The sequence below is a fragment of the Nycticebus coucang genome, chromosome 21, assembly GCF_027406575.1.
Source record: "Nycticebus coucang isolate mNycCou1 chromosome 21, mNycCou1.pri, whole genome shotgun sequence".
NCBI lineage: Eukaryota > Metazoa > Chordata > Mammalia > Primates > Lorisidae > Nycticebus > Nycticebus coucang.
In genome coordinates, this window is record NC_069800.1 from 66,064,090 (window position 1) to 66,086,365 (window position 22,276).

The following is a 22,276-nucleotide window of genomic DNA, read 5'->3' on the forward strand; positions in this document are numbered from 1 at the left end:
GAAGCAGCCCGAGCAGAGGCTGTCCTGTCCATTCATAGCAACAGGCTGTGGGAGCTGAGCCTGACACTTGCAGACCCTCAGAGAGCTCCTGGCAGTCTGTTGGGTTTTCCGGTTGTCTATCCCAACTTAAATGTGCTCTCTGCTTGGAGATGGAGAGTTTTCCCCAGCCTGTGAGGCCTGGTTAGCTCCCGCCGTCTCATCTGTGTGTGCAGGCCACAGTCTGCACTCCGCCTCTGAGACAGAAGTGCCCTCTGGGGTGCTGTGTGCTCCTCCTAGGAAGAGGCAAAACAGCAAAAGCAAAGAGAGAGCCCAGTGCTGTGGTGGCCTCTCTTCCTTTGGAGTCTGTCAGAGAGCTCTGTGGTCAATCTGTAAAGATCTTCAGGCTTGTAATTAAATGCAAAGGGCAGGCAGGAAACCACAGATAAAGCAGACGATACCAGCCCCACACCAGGAGGGTTCCTTTTGTGATACCGAGAGAAAGAGCTGAAGGACACAGTGCAGGAAATTTACTGTGTTTAAGAAATGATGGTATCAGCTCAAGCTTGGCTCCCTAAAAACAATCACATGACAAGTGGACACCGGGCACACAGCCCCAAAGTTCAGAATGTACCGTGAGGGTCCCCGGGGCTGCCGTCCAGCCTCCTGGGGTTTGTCCCTTCATTTTCTTTCCTACTTTGGTGCATCAGAGTTAGGAACTGTCACCCCCAAAGGGTATGAATGGAGGTCCTAAAATGCAGGTTTTCATCTTTGCACTTCTGGCCATAGAAGACTGGTCAGGAGGGCAGTTTCTTCCGTGGTCAGAGTCTCAGTGCTCCACACTGGCAGTTTGCTGCTGCTCTTCACCGGCTCTTAAAAGTCCCATTTGACTATAGCAAGAAGAAGCTGTTCATCATCTATGGCAAATGGACGGAATGCTTGTGGGGTATAGATCCTGTTTCCTATGAATCCTTCAAGAAGCAAGAGAGGAGAGGCGACCACCTGAGGAAGGCTAAACTGGTAAGTGCCTCTCCCTGTAGACGTTGGGTGGGGCCAAGCCGCAGGGAGCGCTGCTCAGGAGGGGCCAGTGTTCAGAATTGCTCTATCAGACAAAACTGCTTGCCTGGATTCTGGTGGTGGTCGTAGGCTTTATTTGTGTTTCCACTTAGTGGAGGCCGCTGTTACAAACCATGGGCTTGAGGTGTCCTGGTGTCAGGGTCTCTGTCACCCCCAGGCAGGAAGCTTCTACAGGAACCTCCTGTCAGGCTGTGGCTTTCACGGTAGCTCTAAGTTCTGGGCCCTTCTTTTTTTTTTTAAACAGAGTCTCAAGCTGTCACCCTGGGTAGAGTGCTGTGGCGTCATAGCTCACAGCAACCTCAAAATCCTGGGCTCAAGTGATCCTCTTGCCTCAGCATCCCAAGTAGCTGGGATTATAAGCGCCCCCCACAATGCCTGGCTACTTTTTTAGAGATAGGGGTCTCGCTCTTGCTCAGGTGGTCTCCAACGCCTGAGCTCAGTCAATCCACCTGCCTCAGTCTCCCAGAGTCTGAGCCACCACACCTGGCCTTCTGGGCCCTTCTTGATACGTCTCCTTTCTTCCTTTACCTGAGTTAGCCTAGATACATTTAAAAGATCAAGTGAACTTCATTTTTTTTTTTTTTTTAAGTACCAGCTAATACATTCTTTGAGACAGAGACTCACTCTGTCACCCTGGGTGGAGCTCACAGCAACCTCAACCTCCTGGGCTCAACCAATCCTCCTGCCCCAGCCTCCCCAGTAGCTGGGACTACAGGTACCCACCACAAAACCTGGCTTATTTTTCTATTTTTAGTAGAGATAGGGTTTTGCACTCCTAAGCTTAAGGGATCCTCCTGCCTGGGCCTCCCAGAGTGCTGGGATAACAGATGTAAGTCACTGCCCTCAGCCTCAAGTAACATATTCAACAAAGTATTGGCGAGGATCTTTCCCCCTAGAATATTGATTGTCTTTTTTTTTTTTTTTTTAGACAGAGTCTCACTATGTTGCCAGCAGCTCACAGCAACCTCAAACTCTTGGGCTTAAGTGATTCTCTTGCTTCAGCCTCCCAAGTAGCTGGGACTACAGGCACCTGCCACACACCCAGCTATATTTTTTGTTATTGTTGTCGTTGTTTAGCAAGCTCTGGCTGGGTTTGAACCCACCAGCCCCAGTGCATGTGGCCGGTGCTATAACCACTGGGCTGTGTTTGAAAAACAAGTGCAGCAGTTGTGTTTTATCAAGGTGTGATGTGCAGTCAGGGTTCAGTCTAAAAATGCTAAGATTACCATGAAATTGCCAGGTATGAACTGCTTCTTGGGCTCAGAAGTGCCCCCTTCAGGAGTGTCACCGTTAGCTTGAGTGAATGTGCTGTTTTGGAAGGGGTGTTGCCCTGTGTCATGGTGCTTACACTCAACAGAGCATCTTTTCACAGTGCACACTTCTCCCAAAAGGGAGCCTCACTGGCATAGCACAGCACAGCCTGAGCCACAGGGAACCATGAGCCCCTTCAGAAACAGGGAGCCTGATTACTCTCCACACACTGACAGGCAGGATCTGAAACTGGGGAGGAAATTTGATTTTCTCCTTGGCTAAAAAAGAAGAGGTGGCCAGGCAAGGTAGCTGACACCTGTAATCCCAGCACTTGGGAGGTCAAGGTGGGTGGATTGCCTGAGCTCACAAAATAGCCCAGCTAATTGGGAGGCTGAGGCAAGAGAATCGCTTATGCCCAGGAGTTTGAGGTTGCTGTGGGCTATGATGCTACGGCACTCTTCTGAGATCAACAAGTGAGACTCTATCTCAAAAAAAAAAAAAAAAAGGCCATCTCACTCTGCCCAGGGGCACGGTGACAGGTCTGAAAGGTGCTTGGAGCCGCAGTCCTGCCTGCCAATAGCTGCATGGCACTGGGCAGCGGTACCAAGGTGCTCTGTGTTTTAGGACGATGGTGCCGAGAAGGCCAACGGTGACACGGCCGACGACGTGCCTGTGGTGCAGGAGACCGTGCAGGTCATCCCAGGCAGCAGGCTGCTCTGGAGGATCAACACCCGGCCTCCCAACTCTGCCCAGGTCTGTCTCTACCGCGCCCCTCCCCACAGCCACACTGCCCCTCAGCCACGTGCCTGAGTGGACAGGGCGCCTCAGCCACCCTGGACGGGGCTCTGCAGGGGGCGTGCTCACTGCCTATGGAGGGGGGGCCCTGGCAAGACACGCTGGGTCCATTGGTGTGTTGACCTTGTGCCCGCCCAGGCCTGCACCAGCTGTGTCTCATCAAGAGAGGGTCCCAAACCTGTTTGAGAGATTGTTTTCCTGACTTGTTAATTTAGATTAGTGTTTTTCAACCTTTTCTTCCTCACAGCACACTTGAACCTTTAGTTAAAGTTCTGCAGCACACTTAAATTATGTTGATCAAAAAAAAAGAGTAAATGAAAGAATGTGGTTATTGTGCTTTGAACTTTTTTTGAAAATAATTTCATTAATGGTCTTTAAAACTTTTCATGGCACACCTAAGATCTCACAGGACCAGTTGGAAATCACTGATTTAGATGCTTAAATGGATTACAATATTTGTTTCTGAAAATTACTTATAGTTTTTATTACATATATAATAAAATACATGAATTATATTACATATAATTTCATACAATGTAAGTAATATAAAATATGTAGCATTATGTGACAAATAGAATATATTTTATTATTATGTGATTAACATATTATGTTATTTAAACAGTGGCACACCAGTGAGAGGGTTAGGGCCGATCCCGCCAAACGGTTTCCGTGGGTACATTTGTTTAAACAGGACAGTAGAACTGTTGGTGGGGCGGTCCTGACCTCCCATTGGTATGCAGTGTAAATCTTATTTTACTATCTTGTAAGTTACGTCATTTATATAAAAAATGAAACATAACTTTAAAAAAATTTTATTGTGCTTTTAGTGCCGTAAATGAGCAAAGCACTGTCAAGCACAGAGAGGGAAACCACTCGCCTTGTGAGCGCGCTGGCCAAGTGCAGAGCATCAACAGGAAGACTCTGTTTTTTCATGGAAACCCCTCCATATTTTGCTTCAGGGGATTCATTGAGTCCCCTCTGCCTGCCAGAAGGGCCCAAAGCTCTAGGAGACCTGCTGGCGTAGCTCCACCCCGGCAGCAGGGACACACACCTGAGTGTCACAGGTGCCTTAGGAGGTGTTGGGGGGACACTGGCCAGGACAGAGAGGGCTGAGCCTGTGGCTTCAGCCATGGGGTGTGGGGCAGGTTGGAGGAGCTATGGCAGGGGCTCTAGGTGACTCAGGGTGCTGTGGAAGTCATTTGAGCACAAAGTGACTGAAGGGACTGATGTTTTCCGGCTCTGCTGGTCTGCTTGCTGGGATGCTATGGACATGAAGGCACAATGGGGCTGGGAGGCAGGCACGGCTGCGAGGCTGGGGCTGTAGGGAAAGAGTATGCTAGGTAGGAGATTCTTCTCAGATGCCCAGGAGAAGCTGAGCAGATAGATGTCCAAGGCAACAGTCGGAGGGTCTGGCTGGAGGATGAGCCCTGAGCATCCTAGGCACAAGGTGGACATCCCACCCGAAGTTGGGGAGTGCCAGCTGCTATGTGGCAGCTTCAGGGTGGGGAGGCTGCCTGGGAGGCAGTTACGTCTCAGGGCAGGCGAAGTGTGGGCTCAGGCCATGGGTTATGGGCAAGACACAGGTAGCCTTGAAAAAGTTTCTAGCGAGCGGGTAGCACAGATCTTTTATTGGTGAAATTATGAAGAAGGTAAAAGGAATCCTTGCTAATTTTGCTGTCACACGTCAAACTGCAGAATCACAGCTGTGGCATGTGTTTGTGCTGGTGGGGGTGGGGCAGAGGGCAGACCCGCTCTACTCCCACCACGGTTGTCAGGTTTGGTGTGGTCCGTGGCTTCTGGCACCTGCTGGAGGTCTCGGATTGTGCCCCCTGGCTGCGGGGGCTTCTGAGGTCCCTCTCTGTGCCTGATCCTGCAGATGTATAATTTCACCAGTTTCACCGTGAGCCTCAATGAGCTGGAGACGGGCATGGAGAAGACCCTGCCCCCCACGGATTGCCGCCTGCGCCCCGACATCCGCGGCATGGAGAATGGCAACATGGGTGCGCTCTGCGGCCTGGGGGGGTGCCGGGTGGGACAGCACAGAGTGGCAGGCCAGGGCCAGGCTTCCCAGTGAGGGGGCTGCAGTCCATCCAGAGCGGGGTGCTGATGGGCTGACAGTGCTCCCCTGGCCTCTTGTAAACATGTTACAGTCAATTTGACTAGGAAATAAAATGGACAAGAGCTCATACAAGGTACAGGTCCCTAAATTTTTGTTACTAAATTGAACATTTGTTAAGCGGAGAGTGGCGGTGTTGGGTGCTGGGCACTGGCCCTATAATCACATCTAGCACCACCACTTGTCCCCTGAGTGGGGCCTGGGGCATCAGGGCACAGCAAGCATGTTTTCTCGTTCACTTCTTACTATAGATCAAGATAACAGCAAAAATCCTTGCTGATGATGCTGGTCCAGAGTGATGCTGGGTTGGGTCAGTTGTACGTTAGTAGGGAGACCACCTCGTCAGGAGTGTGGCCTGGGACTGGCGTACACGTCCCTCTCTTTGCTACCCACAAGTGATGCTTTGTGTTGGCGCTCACCCTGTATTCGTCCTCAGCAGCCACGTAGCCGTCTACCCTGAAGGCACTCGCTATTAATGAAAGAAGCAGGTGCTGCGTTTGCAGACTTGGGGCTGTGCTCCCCACTTGCCGGCATAGTCCGGGAGCATTAGGTCGCTGCCTGAGCTTCACACGCCTGCAGCCTGCACCCCAGGCAGCTCTGCTCGGGAATGTACAGCCCACGGCCCACGGGCTCCATGTGGAGCTACCCCGTGGGTGCAGATGCAGCCGGGCCCTGGCTCCTGTGCTTGTGTTTGGGCTCATATTTACCAGGCTTTTTACTCCAGGCTTTCAGGTGGGCCCTTGCATCTAGTGGCCTGGGGGCACACAGGGGTCATCACCTGTCTTAACCAGAGCTTGCTTGCTTGGACCTTAGACCTGGCCAGCCAGGAGAAGGAGCGTCTGGAGGAGAAGCAGAGAGAAGCCCGGCGGGAGCGGGCCAAGGAGGAGGCTGAGTGGCAGACCAGGTAAGAGCTGTGGGCAGGTGTGGACAGGCAGGGGCAGCTAGGAGGACCCGCCACACACCTAGGGGAAGGAAGGAGGCCCCACACCCGTGCGGCCACGCAGCAGCGCTGCCCTGGCTGCACAGAGGCAGTGATACCACCCACTGTGCTGTTTCCACCTACCTGACCCCACCAGTGGGGAGTGCCCCATGCATGAGGCTGGTCACTTCAGCCCTGGGCCTTCCCCTCACACTTCCTGGGGTATATGACCCAAAGCACTCTTCTTAAATATGGCAAATTTAAAGAGAAGATGTCATCTGAACCCAGCCACTCACTCAAGGAAGATACACCTGATTAGGGAGGACGTGGTATTAGTACAGCCCCCCACAGGCCGTGTTCCATACCGTGGGACGGGCAGGGACCCACACCGCATGACACCACCTGGCACGGAGCACCAGGCCAAGGCCACGTCCCTCCATCAGCCACACTCAGGCTTATCTTCACGCCCGTGACCAGGAGAGGTTTTGTTGTGGGAATTAAGAGCCATGGCATGGAGATGAAGCAGTTCTGTACATAGACAGGGCAGGACACGCCTCCTCACAGAGCCGGTAAATCCAGCACAGGTAGGTCCTGACCACAGCAGTTTCCTATTATCTTATTCAGCTGTCTTAAATTTTTTATTTTTTGGGGGGACTCTCACTCTGTGCCCTAGATAGAATACATTACCGTAGCTCATAGCAACCTCAAATTTTTGGGCTCACATGATCCTCTTGCCTTAGCCTCCCAAGTAGTTAGGACTACAGGTGCCTGCTGTGATGCCCAATTAAGTTTTCTATTTTTAGTAGCAATGGGGTCTTGCTTTTGCTCAGGCTGGTCTCGAACTCCTAAGCTCAAGCAATCCTCCCATCTCCGCCTTCCAGATTGCTGGGATTATAGGTGTGAGCCACTGTGCCCAGCCTTGTTTATTCTTTAATTGTCATAATATGAAGATAATTCAGTCAATAAGGATTCAGTCAATAAAGCATAAATAAATTGGGAGTTAGCTACAAAAAAATAAAAAATAAAGCATAAATAAAATATATGCATAAGTAAAAAATATCCATCTATTACAAAAATCTTTGGGTGTTTTCTACAGGCCCAGTAATAGCCCCATCTAGTGACTTGTGTGGCTGGCACTTTCGAAACCAAGTCTTGATGCTTGAGCTCCCAATTTAATTTAATATTAGGCTATTTTAATGGTTTCATATTTGCAATTTTCCTGTGTTCTAAAGAAAAACAGCTTGAAATCGTTAGCCTTTCTTCATTTTTTTAAATATTAAAAATATATTGAGAAAATAACGCTCTTTTATCCTTAGAAAATAATTCCTTCTGCTATTTGAGCTCCCCCAAACACTCTCCATGTCCCCAAGCACCAGCAGGACCCTTGTGCAGCAGCTGGACCAGCCCAGCACCAGGACCAGTGCCCAGAGCCTGCTGGTGCAAGAGGGCATGATCACTGTCACTTTGATTGTAATCTCTTCCTTTGTCTTCAGTTAAATACTCAAGACTGGGCTTGGTGGCTCATGCCTGTAATCCTAGCACTCTGGGAGGCCAAGGCGGGTGGATTGCTTGAGCTCACGAGTTCAAGACCAGCCTAAGCAAAAGCAAGACCCTGTCTCTACTAAAAATAGAAAAACTGAGGCAAGAAGAGCTCATTGCTGTGGGCTATGACACCATGGCACTCTACCTAGGGTGCCATGGCCCAGGGTGAAAGCTTGAGACTCTGTCTCAAAACAAACAAACAAACAAACCACTCAGTCTGCTTTAAATGAAAGAAAATGTGAGTGTTATAGCAGCCCTTTCCTTTATGAGGTCCAGGCATCACTTAGGATTTAGTAGTAACTAATCTCTGAAAATGGCCTGGCCATGAGAGTTTTGTGCTGAGCTAATAAAGCCTTGAGATTTTGCTGGGAAATGAAGCTGACATAGATGATATCTGTAGGTGACAAGTGTAAACAGTTCTCAGATGAAGTTGTCTCCCTGGGCTACAGTTTTCCCCTACATACTACGGGACAGCGCGTACCGAGAGGGACACAGTCCTCACCAGCAGGCTGGATGTGGCCCAGGCTCACAGTCTTCCTTGTGTCCTGCAGGTGGTTCTACCCAGGCACCAATCCCTACACTGGGACTCCTGACTGGCTCTATGCAGGGGACTATTTTGAGCGGAATTTCTCTGACTGCCCTGACATCTATTGAGGACTACAAGGGCCCTGGGGCCAAGGCCCAAGAGGCTGGACTCCTTGAGCGGCCATGCCAACTTTTGTCACGGCAGAAACCTCCTTTCTAATACCTGTGTTCATGGAGATGGCATTGTCCCTCGTCAAAGGTTGAACTCTTAATTAACTGTTGATTGCCAAACACTTTGCTATTGTGCAGTCTCATCATAAAGCTTCACTTGGGATCATCGTTTTCATTAAGATTTAAACAGGAAATTCTTTGCAGTCCCTTTTACATGACAAGAATCCGCATGGGCGCGTCGGGCTGACAGCACTCTCTCAGTTACAGAATTTGCAACCGGAAGAAAGACAGGAAGGCTCCGTCTTCTCTTTTCGATGCAGAGGGTCCCAGAAAGGATTTTAAATTAGACCCAATGACGGGGAAAGGGGACTTGAAAATAACCCTGCAGAGGGTTAGGTAAAGGCCAGGAACCTCTTTCTAAATTATGCTGATAGAAAAGTGAAGCTTTTCAAATCAGATTGAATGAAATGAAAAGTTGTCAGATTCTGTATTTTTTAACCAATCTTCAATAATGTAAAGATTACTTTTAAAATATTTAAGTTAAAATCACTTGAATAGTATTTTGCTGAAGAGCAAGATATGCATTAATCACCAATTGTATACTGTCCAAAATGACGTATCACCGTGACAACCAGAGTGAGCAAAAGCATTAAGAGTTGGACAAAATATCCTGAAGGCTGGTCCCATCCTGAAAGGGGCCTGGGCCCTGGCTCCGGTGCCCTGTTGCCACCATGCCTGCTGTCACCACGCATGTGCCCACGTCTCAGGGGCCATTTCTTAAAACACTTTGCCTGTACCCATAGCACTCTTACGTTTTTGTTTTTCCCAGTGTGCATGTTTAAAATACAAGTGAATCACATCTGATTGTGCGCTGTGGGAGGGTCAGAAGCAGAATCTACTTAGAGTGGTGTAATTAAAGTTATTTAACCAAAAATAGTTGTGTGTCCATCCTAGCATTCATCTATATCAAGTGACTAGAAATGTCAGCACAGCAGCCCATGGGAGAGCTTTGGGGTCAAAGGTGCTTCTTAGTGAGAGGGACTGTCATGTGTCTGTGCTTCAAAGTCACATTTTTAATTAAAACACTTTTTTTTTTAAAATAGTGTCTCATTCTGTCGGTCTTGGTAGAGTGCCATGGTATTTTAGCTCACTGCAACCTCAAACTCTTGGGCTTAAGGGAGCCTCTTGCCTCAGCCTCCCAAGGAGCTGGGACTGCAGGCGCCCAACACAATGCCTGTCGAGTTTTTCTGTTTTTAGTAGAGATAGATCTTACTTTTGTTCAGGCTGGTCTCAAACTCCTGAGCTCAAGCAGTCCACCCTCCTCAGCCTCCCAGAGTGCTGGGACCACATGTGTGAGCCACTGCAGCAGCCTTAAAACATTTTTAAACGTGAACACCTGTTCTGAAATCATGGTTCTGTAGCTTGGAAGCTGGGAGCAGTAGCATTTCAGGTGAGTCTAGGGTTGTCCTCGGGCCTGCAACCTTGTTCCCCCCACTCAGAAGAGTCCCATACAGCCACTGGTGGTTTTTAGCTGCATCTGAGGGTTGCTGATTTTGATGTTATGCTGATTAGAAGATGGAACCCGTGAGGGGCTGGTGGAGGGTCTGCTCTTTGGGAACACAGCTGTATCAGGTTCACTCTCCAGGGAAGATGGAAAGACACAGTTAATTCAACTGAAGTTAGGGAAGTTTAACAACTTCTAACAGATCATTCTACTTTCTACTGCTTAAAATAATAATCTGCTGCTGCCAGGCTCGCAGGCAGCCCCCACCCCTCCTTGCTGGTTCCCATGCATATGGGAAAGTTGAAGAAGGAAGGCTGACAAATAGCCATGTTTTCAAGGTTACTTTAATTTCTGATTACAGCCTTTTATTACTGCTTTTTCTACAGATACACATGAGAACGCTGCCCCCTGAACTTTATTACCTTGGATATATCAAATGTCTCTAATAAAGGGTTTTTCAGTAGAAGATGCATTTTCAGGAGGTTTTTTTTTTTTTTTTTGGCCAGCACTGGGTTTGAACCCACCACCTCTGGTATATGGGGCCGGCACCCAGTAGAAGATGCATTTTCTAAGGTGATCACCCCCAGCACAGTATGGAAAGCTGTGGCCTTCCCAGGTCTGCGTAGCCTGAACCTGTCTCTTAGTGCTTCTCACAGAAACCCTGTAACTGAGAGTGTCCTCATGGAATGACGGTCTGGCAAACTTCCTTCCCAACAGAAGCTTATATTTAGATTTTGCTCCTAATTGAGGTTTGGAGTTGGTTATGTACTGGAGGGGTGATGGTGGACCCGTGCGTGTGAGACCGGAGTTGTGTCTGGGTAGATGGTGGATCTGAGTTGCCAGCCTCAGGTCTGCCTGACACTGCTGAGGTCATGTCAAGGGTCAGGGCTGCCAGTACCTGCAGCCTTCTGAGCTGAGCACAGCTCAGGTCACGAGGTGCTCGTGGAAGCAGTTCATGGTCCTTGTGGACATCACTGCATTTTCTAGCTCAGACCACCATGAGAGTCAGACCCTCTAAAAGACACGTTCTGTAGGAGTGTGACCCGGATGATGTACCTGGCTTGAGAAGGTGCCGAGATGGCCCTAGGTTACCCTGTGTAACAGGCGCCCTTAGAAGGGGCACGTCTGCCTGTGCCTGCTGGACCCACGGCTCTCTATGAAGAAGGGACCGCCAGGCAGGGCCTGGGAGGTGCCATCCTGCTGGCCACTGCCGTCCCTTTCAGACTCTGCCCCCAAAGCTCGTGATGATGCTTGTCTTCTTCATGGGTCAAGGCTTAGTCTGCCAGACAAGCAGTGTGGCGCAAGGCAGCTGATGCGGTCGTCCAGCCCCAGACAGTGCCAAGTGCTCATGCCACTGGGCATTTGTCCAAATGACCTAGAGCACAGAAGACATGCCATCTGCTCTCTGGGCCCTGGGAACACAAGGTCAAGAGACCAGTACAGGCCTGGGAATGCGTACAGCCCGAGTCTGAGGTTGCAGTGAGCTATGCCGCCACTGCACTCTGCTCAGGGGCATAGGGTGGAACTCTGTCTCAACGACAACAACAAAAAATTCTAAGAAGCTGCAACATTCCAGGTGCACCGTGGGCCCTGTCCTGCCTGGCTCTGAGCTTAGAGGGCTGGGGCATCTAGCAGCGTCCTGCCCCAGCTTGTCACCCCAAGGGGCTCTCTGTCAACCCACAGAGAGTGCTCACAGTCCTGTTTTTTCTCCTGCGTCACCATTTGGACTTGCCCATGTCCAAGTTGGTGCAGAAGCTCAGGTCCTGGTAAGAGTGGTAAATAGCTGATAGGCCAGCAGCAGGGAATTGGTATCTGCCTCAGTATCCCTCAAAAATTAGTTCCTCCCCCATCTTCTCCCCACACGGTGTAAGATTGTTGCAAAGAAGACACCTGTTTCCCTTCTGGCTTGGTGTGAGTGTGCTGGGCAGTCAGCTCCGCACTTGGCGCCGCTCCTGTGCCTCTCTGAGGACCGACTGTCGCTGTCAGGGGCTTGGTAAAGCGAGGCTGGCTCTGCAGAGACGCAGCACACACAGCCGCCCGTTCTCGCCCCTCCCTGTCCCAGCTGGCCTCCCTCCACCTGTGCTCCGCCAGCCCTTCAGTACTGTCCCTCCTGCCCTCTGTAGCCTGGGACTGTCCTGTCCATTCCCTGTAGCTCAGGAGTGTCAGGTGGGAGGAGATGCCGGCAAGAGGGATCATTCTTAGTGCCCACCTACATTGCCAGAATCATTCTCAGATTCCTTCTGGAGGACTGTGATGGATCTGAGGAGATAATTGTTACCCTCTTACCCTCTACTTTGGGATAAATATTCTCTGAAGTGGGTTGTAGTTGACATTTGTTTTACAGTGAACAATTTTTCAACTGTCCCAGCTGTTCTGGCCTGTCTGTAAAGGGCTACAAGTCAGCAGGGGACAAGTCCTCGGTCTGGACAGCAGACGTTTGTCCTCTAGGATCAGCTTGGTAAGTGGACTGTTTCCAGAAACTGTTGTCTCCATGGAGAGGAGGCTAGGTATGCTTGTAACAGAGTGTGGCATACAGAAGGGATGAAGGGTCCAGGTGCTCCTATGAACTGTCTCTCTCCTGGGATTGAAGGCTGTTGCTGGAAGCAACAAAAAGCCCAATGTGTGGGGTTAGCTGGACTCAAGGGCTCCCCCCACGTAGCTCCTGCCCTAAGCAGCCCCAGCAGCTGTTGTGTTTTCCAGGAGGATGAGCCGGGTGGAGACAGTCACCCCTCAGTCACTGTGGCTCTCCGCAGGGAAGGAGGGTGCTCTTGGAATGCTTCAGGGCTCCACCATCGTCCAAGGAGGATCCCACAGAGCCAGAGCCTGGGTGGCCATCAAGCCCCACCAGGGAGGAGGAGGCAGAGGAGGGCCAAGTGGGGAAGAAGACTCGGGTGCTCACCGGGAGGCCCACCTCTCTAGGTGACAACTTCACACCATTCCCACTTGGCCTCACATGTCAGAGTGCCCTTTGTACACAGTCCTCCCTCCTGGCCCCTGGCCACCACCCCTCTGGTTTTTGTCCCTGTGGTTCTGATCATCTGGCTTCTGGGCAGAACAGTGAATCTGAGGCTCGCGGTGGTATGTGCACTGGTGGTTTGTTCCTTTTCACTGCTGAGCAGTAAACAAAGTGTCCCGTGGTATATCTACTCACAGTGGATGAATGTTTGGGTTTCTTCAAATTTGGGGCAATTTTGAAAAAAGTTAGGACAGACATCTATTTACAATTGTGTGGACATCTGCTGTCATTTCTCTTTGGTAAATACCTAGGAGTGGAATGGCTACATCATATGGCGGTTCTGTGTTTCACTCTATAAAAAACATAACTGTTGCCTCACTGGAGAAGACACAACTCAGCTAAGCGCGTGAGTCCACACCCTGTAGCACTCAGGAACTGCAAGTCCAGACAGGGCAGCAGGTGACTAGAACCCCACGCCCGTGTGATGCTGAGCCCGAGGCTGCCAAGCCGTGTGTGGCAGGCGCTCTCTGAGGACACAGGAGAGTGCTGGGGACACAGATGGCGCTGTGCTTTGGCAGTTTCTTACAAAACTAGACACTCTTACCAGACACACGGCAGTTTCCCTCTTTGGTGTTTACCCAAACGCGTTGAAATCTTACATTCACATACGAACCCGTGCATGGGTGTTCACAGCAGCTCTGCCTGTAACTGCCAAAACTTGGAAGTCACTGAGATGCCTTTCAATTGGTGAATGGAGAAATAAACTGCCATGTCCAGAAAATGCCACATTATTCAGTGTTAAAACCAAAAATGAGCTAACCAAACTATGAAAACACATGGCGGAATCTTAAATGCATACTGCTAAGTGAGAGAAGCTGAGAGAGAGGCTGCATGCTGTGTGATTCCAAATATGTGACATTCTGGAAACAGCGCAGCTATGGAGAGACTAAAAGATCAGTGTTGCCAGGGCCCAGAGGAGGGGAGAGAGGGATGAATTGGTGGAGTACAGAGGATGTTTAGGGCAGTGAAACTTTTGTGTAAGATACAGTAATGGTGAATAAATGTCATAAATCTGTTAAAACCTGCTGGGTGCAGTGACTCACACTGGTAATCCCAACACTTTGGGAGGCCAAGATGAGAGGATCTCTTTTTCTTTTTTTCTGTTACTGTTGTGATACCTGGCACCATTTTTTTTTTTTTATTAGCTTCTGATCATCATCTGGAAAGAAAACATTCTAGAATAACGTCATTAAAAACAGCTCTGATTGGCGGTGCCTGTGGCTCAAAGGAGTAGGGCACCGGCCCCATATGCTGGAGGTGGCAGGTTCAAACCCAGCCCCGGCCAAAAAAAAAAATGCAAAAACAGCTCTGATAAAGCACGAGAAAGGATCTCTTGAGGCCAGGAGTTCAAGACCAGTCTGGGCAACATACCCCCTGTCTCTAAAAAAAGAATTTTTTAAAATTAGCTTGATATGGTGGCTTACAACCGTAGCCCCAGGTCCTCGGGAGGCTAAAGCAGGAAGCTCATCTGAGCCTAGGAGTTCAAAGTTGCAGTGAGCCATGGCTGTGACACTGCACTCTAGCCTGGGTGACAGAGTAAGACTCTGTCTCTAAAAATAAATACGTTTCGGCAGCGCCTGTGGCTCAAAGGAGTAGGGCGCTGGCCCCATATGCTGGAGGTGGCGAGTTCAAACCCAGCCCTGGCCAAAAACTGCAAAAAAAAATAAATAAATACGTTTGTCAAAACCCACAGAATGTCCAATGGTGCTATGGTTTGAATGTGTCTCCTCCAACATTCCAGTGTTGGAACTTAATGGCCAAAGTGAGAGGTGAGGCTCTAGGAAGTGATCAAGCAGTGAGGGCTTCTCCCTCAAGATGGGCTTCCGGCCCTTACAAAAGTTTCAGCAGCCCTCCCACCTGCTGTGAGGGGCACACCAGACACTTCAGGCCTGCTGGTACCTTGGGCTTGACTTCCTAGCCTCCAGAGCTGTGAGAGCTTCATCTCTGCTCCTCGCAAACCACTCAGTCTGTGGTGGTGTGTCACAGTGGCCCAGATAGGGCAGGGGTGCACCCCAGTGTGAGCGATGGACCTTGGTTGACAACCTGCCATATCAGTCCATCAGCTGCAGTGGGTGTGCTGCTCTGCTGGGGACGCTGGCAGTGGGGGATGTACAGGAACTCTCTATACTTCCTGCTCAATTCTGCTGTGAACCTAAAATCACTCTAAAAATTGAATATATTAATGAAAAAGTTTAAGCAAGCCCACATCTCCAAGTCATGGCACCAATTAAAAAAAAAAAAAAAGTAAAAAAAGAAAACCCACATCTGCCAAAGTTTTCTCAAATGTATTCCCAACACTGTGGAAGGCCCCCCAGCACTTGCCGTGGGCAATTTTCTTTGTTTTTAACCATTCTGTAAGTGTGCTTTAATGTGCATTTTCCTTGTGAGTAACAATGCATCTCATCTTCCTTGCCGACCTTTGCCTTTCTTTGGATGCCTTTTGGATACCTGCCAACCCTAGCCGGGACCTGCTGAGTCTGCCTTCTTCATGTGAGGTTTGTTTTTTGCTAAACAGGATTAATAGCAGAGACATGGTCTTGCTCTTGCTCAGGCTGGTCTCAAACTCCTGAGCTCAAGGAATCCTCCTGCCTCTGCCTCCCAGAGGGCTAGGATTACAGGCATGAGCTATGCCTTCAGTCCATTTGTGCGGCTTTAAGCAAATCCCACAGAACTTCACTGTTGAGCAGTGCTTCCCAAGCGCGCTCATGTTGCCTTTGCTGTAATTATGTCAAAGTAACTCAAAGTAACACGAAGCTGACACTTCCTAGCTCCTGGTGTTTAAATTAGACTAGCTCCTACCTTTTTTCAACCTTGTTACTATTTTCTTTGTCTCTCAGGGCCTGGAACCTTGCTCATGGACTAAGGAGTGTCAGATGGCTGCTTTCTGTGGGCGGTGAGGTGGCTGCTCCAGCTGTCTCAGTCCCCAGGTGTACAGGGGACCCAGCCAGCTGGCCATCCACGGACATTGGCCTTCTTGGGTACATGACCCTAGCTCCGGTCTCAGGGATCCCTGAGGAGCTAAAGCCCCATGGGCACTTCTGGGCGTCTCCCTGGTGCCCAGTGCCCACAGCCCGGTGGGCCTCCACCTGTCCCTGGGCACCGCCCCCGTGGATGACATCTCTGCCCGCTCAGCCGACGACTGCCGACTGGGTGGGCGCTGGCAGGTCCTTCAGCCCGCGGTTTCTGGCGCCACCGCCAGGGGCCGCCGCCGCTCCCCTATGACACAGCAACAATAGGGACCGCTCTGGCCCGCGCTTCCGCCGGAAAAGAGCCGCCGGCGCGGGGGCGGGGCAGGGCGGGGCGTGCACGATGGACGGCTGCCCAAGCCAATCACTGGCGAGTCAAGGTCGGCCGCGCCGCCGACGGAGCTCAATCGGCGGCGAGAGCGGCGGACGGGGCGGGCCCAACGTGGGCTTCCGGCGGGGCCCGGCAGGCGCCGAGGAGGAAGAGTGAACCCGGACGGCGCTTCTCGGCCGAGTGTGGGCGCGGACCAGGTGAGAGGAGCTGCCGGGCCGAAGGGGCCTGGGCCGAGGACGGGCGCCGGCCGGGGAGGGCGGGAGGCGGGGGGCGAGGGCAGGCGCGGCGGGCGGGGTCTCTCGAGGCCGCCCCGCCCGCCGCGCCATCGCCCGGGCCTGGGGCTTGAAAGGGACTGGCGGCCGCCCGCGGAGTGTTTCAGCGAGGCAGCGGGACGCGGTTGCCGCGGGGCGCGCGTCAAGGCCGGTGTCCGTTCGAGGCGGCGTCGCGCCCAGGTCTCCCGGGGGGCCAGGCCGGGCTGCCCAGCCCCGTTCCGAGTGCGGACGGCGGCGCCGGCGAGGGTGCGAGCCGCGGGCGGCGGCGCGCGGGGTGCTCGGGAATGAGGAAGGAGCAGCCCCGCCGCTGCCCTGGGTTGTCTGCGGGGACCGCCTGCGCCGGCTCCTACTGCCAGGCAGAAGCGGGACTGGTGACATTGCAGGGGGAGTTAGGCTTTTCGTGCTGGTGACCACACGGCAGCACGCGCGGGTTCTCAGTGCGGGTCTGCGCTCTTTCAGGATGACGACTTCAGGCGCTCTGTTCCCAAGCCTGGTGCCAGGCTCTCGTGGGTCCTCCAACAAGTATTTAGTGGAATTTCGGGCAGGAAAAATGTCACTAAAAGGAACTACCGTCACCCCAGATAAGCGGAAAGGGCTCGTGTACATTCAGCAGACAGATGACTCCCTCATTCACTTCTGCTGGAAAGACAGGACGTCTGGGAATGTGGAAGACGTAAGTGTCCTTTAGGCTGGAACGAACCGGCTGTGTAGGTCATGTCCAGCCTTGCACCTGCACATGCAGTTGCAGGTTTGAGGTTTGGGGGCGTTGGTGGGATATATGGGGACCTCTGGTTTGGTGCCTGTCACCAGCTGTTTTGCTCAGGGATCATCCTAGACTTGAGGATTCTCGGTCACTACATTATGTTAAACCTTAAATGTTAGTATCTCGGATTGGAGTAGTCTTTACCCTAAGAAAAGCTTTCTGTAATGGTCACTTAGCGTTCTTTGTTCTTGAGAGTGAATTGTTCTTTGTTACATTTGAAAGCAGGTCAGAGTTGACCTTTTAACTCGGAATGTTATTCCCAAAATGTCTCTATTAAAAATCCTTTGACATCCCAAAGTCCCCTTTCTTGTCCCCACCCAAGCCCTGTCCTGGCCTGCACATGGAGGTCTGCCCTCCCTGGTGGCGTCTCCGCCCTACACGGGATGGTGGCTTGCTTACCTCTGTCCCCTCTGCACCCCACCCGGTTAGACGCAGGATCCAGCATGTTCTCCTGAGAGGCTGGGGACTCAGTGTGCGTGTTTGCGGGAGGCTGACTCTGCTCTTCTCGGCTTGCCAGGACCTGATTATCTTCCCCGATGACTGTGAGTTCAAGCGCGTGCCCCAGTGCCCCAGCGGGAGGGTCTATGTGCTCAAGTTCAAGGCTGGGTCCAAGCGGCTCTTCTTCTGGATGCAGGTATGTGGAAGGGTCTGCTTTCTGCTGTCCTGCGATTAGGTGAGCAGCCTGCTCGCTGGTAAAGTTGCCTTTCACAAACGTGCTGGTGCTCTTCAGACAGGGCTGAAGATGGAAGCTGAGGTTTCCAGCATGTTATCTGGGGTGGGGGTGGGGGTGGGGGTCCTCTTCCAGAGACCATGTGCTCATTTGTGGGTGGATGCGGGTGCCTTTTTCTGGTAGGGAGTATCCAGACGGACACACCCATGTTGTCAAGGTGTGGACAGGCTGTCTCTGGTTCCGGGTGCTTGCTCTGCGCCCCTTTCCTTGGTCACTGTGGCCTTGGGTAGCTCTCCTTCTGTTTTTCCCCAAACTCTCCTGGCCTTCCCCCCAGGTATGCTGGGGGTGCTACAAGTGTGGCCCTGGGCTCCCTCTTATCCCAGTGGTGCCCTGCTTCTTCTGCCCTCTGTTGGTGGCCCCTGGGCTTGTTCCATTTCTTGTGTTGTTACAGACAGCGTTGTCAAGAATCATCTGGCACACGGTCACACGCTTTCATGCCTTCCCTTGAGTGTGTGTGCCCAGAGGGCTGCACACGCCCCCTTCCCAGGGGTCAAACCACTGCCCCCGCAGCACTGTCTAGAGCAAGCACAGTGAGCCTGGGAGGAGGGGTCTCCCACTTTGTCTGTGCTGCAGCTCCTTACCTCTGCCCAAGTAGTGTGACAGCAAGCAAGGACGTGAAAATGAATAGGTGTAGCTGAGTTCCACTTAAACTTTACTTGCAAACACAGATGGGGGCTGTGGTTCGCCAACTGCTGGCATAGAACATGCCAAGAAATGTTATCTAGCTTTCATCACTTCTCCTTGTTTCCCCTGATTTCACTCTTATTTGATGCCTTTCTTTCCCCTTTGCTGTCAGGGCAAGGACTGCTGGTCTTGTCCTCATTGTGTCCTGTGCTCAGGGGTGTGGGCACACAAGTGCTTTGAGGGCCTGCCGTTGGCCATAAGGCAGTGGTGTGAGGAGAGCAACAGTTCGTCTTGTTCACGGGGTAAAGGAAGGCTGCTGTATAGAGAGCCATATTCTGGAGGATGGCATGCCAGGGCTCCCTGTTCTGTGAAGTGGCTGTTGCCCAGTACCTGTGGTTATGGCGGAGGGTGATAGCATTGAGCACAGCGTTTACCTGTCTGGGCTGGGTCAGAGGAAGGTGGCAGCCATCACGTAGCAGAGAAGCAACTGCTCCAGTGCTAGCTGCTCAGCTGTGGCTTTACACTATCCCCTGTAGGAGCCCAAGACGGACCAGGATGAAGAACACTGCCGGAAGGTCAACGAGTACCTGAACAACCCCCCAATGCCCGGGGCACTGGGAGCCAGCGGGAGTGGTGGCCATGAGCTCTCTGCACTTGGTGGTAATGAGCATGCCCAGCTTTGCTGTGAGGCTGGGCACAGGCCCATTTTGGTGCAGTGGGAACAGTAGTCTGAATTCCGTCTGTGGGTCGTATCCTGTCAGTGTGGTGTCATACTGGTCCCAGGTGTGTCACAGGCAGCCCCATGTCTGAGCCACTGTGTTTTCCAGGTGAGGGCGGCTTACAGAGCCTGCTGGGGAACATGAGCCACAGCCAGCTCATGCAGCTTATCGGACCGGCCGGCCTCGGAGGACTGGGTAACTTGAGCTGCTTGGCTCTTAGGAGCCTTTGATATAAGTTGGAACTTTGCTGTGATTGCTTCTAAAGTCAAGTCTGTTTCTTGATTTAAGCTCACCAGCTCTGGCAAGGTTGTGAGCATGTGTGTTCCCTATGCTTGTGGCCCTTTGGGGGCACCTATTTGTAGCTGGGAGCTGGGAGGGAGAGGACCCCAGCCTGGTACAAGGGAGCCTGGCTAGTTGACAGGTGGGACTGGAGGACAAGAGCTCAGGGCTCTTGCGTGGGGCCCCCAGCTTCCTGCTGGTTGGTGCCTGCTGCCAGCCAGTGTCGGGGTACAGGTAAGTGTGTGTGCCTTTCAGAAGCACTTGTTCCTGGCTAGGATGTGGGGTGGATTGTAAGTATGTTTAAGCTCATCAGTAGCATGATGGGGTGGGACAGATGTGGATTCTAGAATACAGGGGCTGAGCGATCGCTATCTGCTGTCCTGAGGCCTGCCAAGTATCCTTCTTGCCTGCCTGTCCCTTGGCTTTGGTGTTGGAAGTACCTGCCCTGAGCACGTGCCCCTTTGCTTCTCACAGGTGGGCTGGGGGCCCTGACTGGGCCAGGCTTGGCCAGCTTACTGGGGAGTGGAGGGCCTCCAGCAAGCAGCTCCTCATCCAGGTGAGGTCTCTGCAGCCCCTCCCCCCAACTCAAACAAGTGCCTGTAGGAGGTGGGGATGGGCCAAACAGGCAGGGAGGCGGACCAACCCTTGGAGGACTGCCACGGGGGCACCTGGCAGGGCTGAGGGGCTGCTCCAGTGCTGCCCTCACTCTTGCCAGCTCCCGGAGCCAGTCGGCAGCAGTCACCCCGTCTTCTACCACATCTTCTGCCCGTGCCACCCCAGCCCCTTCTGCTCCAGCAGCCACCTCAGCGACTAGCCCAAGCCCCGCACCCAGTTCAGGTAACGGAGCCAGCACTGCAGCCAGTCCAGCCCAGCCCATCCAACTGAGTGACCTCCAGAGCATTCTTGCCACCATGAATGTGCCAGCTGGGCCAGGTGGTGGCCAGCAAGGTAAAGAAAGTGCTGGTCACATGAAGCTGGGGGTGGAGGTGCCTGCTGTCCTGCACGCCACTATATTCTACGGCCATGGAGCTGAGCCCCTGCACCTTGCCACATCCGGCAGCTTCAACAGCTTGGCATGTTGCTGCCTCCTGCGGGGCACTGGACAGGCTTGGAGCTGCTGATGGATGTGTGTTTGCACCTAGTGGACCTGGCTAGCGTGCTGACACCGGAGATCATGGCTCCTATCCTCGCCAATGCGGACGTCCAGGAGCGCCTTCTGCCCTACCTGCCCTCTGGGGAGTCACTGCCACAGACCGCAGAGGAAATCCAGAACACACTGACCTCACCCCAGTTCCAGCAGGTAGAGGCCAGGCCCAGGGTGCTGTCTGCTGTGCTCAGGGAAGGGGAGGAGATGGTCAGTCACCTTGAGTGTGCAGCCCATCAGACTGGCTGCAGCCCCACGTGGCGCTCAGGTGTGTGCGGCTCTTCTTTACAGGCCCTGGGCATGTTCAGTGCGGCCTTGGCCTCGGGGCAGCTGGGCCCTCTCATGTGCCAGTTTGGCCTGCCTGCAGAAGCTGTGGAGGCCGCCAACAAGGGCGGTAAGTACTTGCTCCTCTACTTCCCGGCCACAGTCAGAATCTGTAGATCTGTGTCCCCTGGAGCTGATGTCATGGCCTTGCTGGCCTTGACCCTGCCCCCGTGAGGAAACCTGGCCAGGGTGTGGACAAGCTGCATCATGCTTTCAATGCATTTTAGACGTGGAAGCGTTTGCCAAAGCCATGCAGAACAGCGCCAAGTCTGAGCAGAAAGAGGGCGATGCAAAGGACAAGAAAGATGAGGAAGAGGACATGAGCTTGGATTAAGTTATTTGCTATCTCCAGGGAATTGGCGTCTTAGTCCTGTGACTTCAGTAGTGGCATTTGTGGTTTGTTGCACACCTCTGTTCCAACCTACTAATAAAGTCTTTTCTTTTACCTGCCAACTTGGGCTTTTCTTTGCACCTTAGGCAAAGGTACGATAACCCTCACCCCTCTTGGGTGGACAGGAGGAGATGCCCCTACCTTGGGAATGTTCCTCCAGCTTCCCTGTGTGTCCTGACTGAGGGAAGAGTCCAGAGGAGGAGACGTGTCTGGAGGCAGGGCATCCCCCATGGGGCTCAGCTACTGGCCTGAGTCCCTGTCTAGTTCATAGTTAAGCCCAGACTCAGTTCAGCAGAAGTTACTTTTTAATTTCTGTTTTAATAAGGAACCAGTGATTTACACATCTTAAGACTATCTTTAAAAGGTGAAAGGGAGAGAGAGTATAAAAACCCCATTTTACGATTTTACCCTTTCATTTAAAAAATATAACTTAAACCATTTCTAGAAATAAGATTTGTCACCCAAAGAACCTAGAGTCCAGATAAACACACACAATTGTTATCTATGAGGCACTTGGGAGAGGCAGTATGTCACCAGGGGCTTGTGAAGGGCTGGGATCCCAGGGTCAGCACCCTACATGGCAGGGCAGCCACTGGATCCCACTGCCCCTTGGACTCTTGCAGAGTTAGCCACAGTGATGAGGGCCTGGTTCACCACCAGCTTCCGCATGCAGCCCCTGTAGGCGGGGGGCCTAGGCTGCTTGGCCGTGAGCTCTAGGGGTGCAGGAAGATGGGAAGACTAATTAGAGTGGCAGCTGGGGTCTCCCAGGCCCTTCCAGGTGTCTGTCAGTCACCCACCCGCCCAGCCAGGGTGTCCCCATCTCCTGGGTGTCCCCATCTTT

The 22,276-nt window shown here is 52.3% G+C and overlaps 3 protein-coding genes across 7 annotated transcripts in view; 2 read left to right on the top strand and 1 right to left on the bottom strand.

The window, feature by feature from the left end:
• OSBPL2 (oxysterol binding protein like 2) overlaps positions 1–8,547 on the top strand; it is a 64,270-nt gene extending 55,723 nt beyond the window's left edge. For both annotated transcript variants that reach the window (XM_053574213.1, XM_053574214.1), the window contains 5 exons: positions 873–996; positions 2,929–3,057; positions 4,976–5,099; positions 6,029–6,119; positions 8,228–8,547. In XM_053574213.1, the coding sequence (XP_053430188.1) occupies positions 873–996; positions 2,929–3,057; positions 4,976–5,099; positions 6,029–6,119; positions 8,228–8,330 (571 nt within the window). In that variant the 3' untranslated portion in view covers positions 8,331–8,547. The remainder of the gene's footprint in view (positions 1–872; positions 997–2,928; positions 3,058–4,975; positions 5,100–6,028; positions 6,120–8,227) is intronic.
• Positions 8,548–16,196: 7,649 nt separating this feature from the next.
• ADRM1 (ADRM1 26S proteasome ubiquitin receptor) lies at positions 16,197–21,491 on the top strand. 3 transcript variants are annotated; one of them, XM_053573483.1, is made up of 10 exons: positions 16,197–16,386; positions 16,921–17,134; positions 17,742–17,858; positions 19,115–19,238; positions 19,406–19,492; positions 20,051–20,132; positions 20,292–20,524; positions 20,719–20,876; positions 21,012–21,114; positions 21,272–21,491. In XM_053573483.1, exons 2-10 carry the CDS (start codon positions 16,922–16,924, stop codon positions 21,376–21,378), a joined length of 1,224 nt encoding a protein of 407 aa, XP_053429458.1. In that variant the 5' UTR covers positions 16,197–16,386; position 16,921; the 3' UTR covers positions 21,379–21,491. The 3 variants fall into 3 exon arrangements, with proteins under 3 accessions (XP_053429458.1, XP_053429459.1, XP_053429460.1); XM_053573484.1 differs by lacking the exon at positions 16,197–16,386 and adding an exon at positions 16,532–16,707; XM_053573485.1 differs by lacking the exon at positions 16,197–16,386 and having other exon boundaries at positions 16,997–17,134; positions 17,654–17,858.
• Positions 21,492–21,733: 242 nt separating this feature from the next.
• Positions 21,734–22,276, bottom strand: part of LAMA5 (laminin subunit alpha 5) — a 50,714-nt gene continuing 50,171 nt past the window's right edge. For both annotated transcript variants that reach the window (XM_053573486.1, XM_053573487.1), the window contains exon 79: positions 21,734–22,148. In XM_053573486.1, coding sequence (XP_053429461.1) covers positions 22,009–22,148 — 140 coding nt within the window. In that variant the 3' untranslated portion in view covers positions 21,734–22,008. The remainder of the gene's footprint in view (positions 22,149–22,276) is intronic.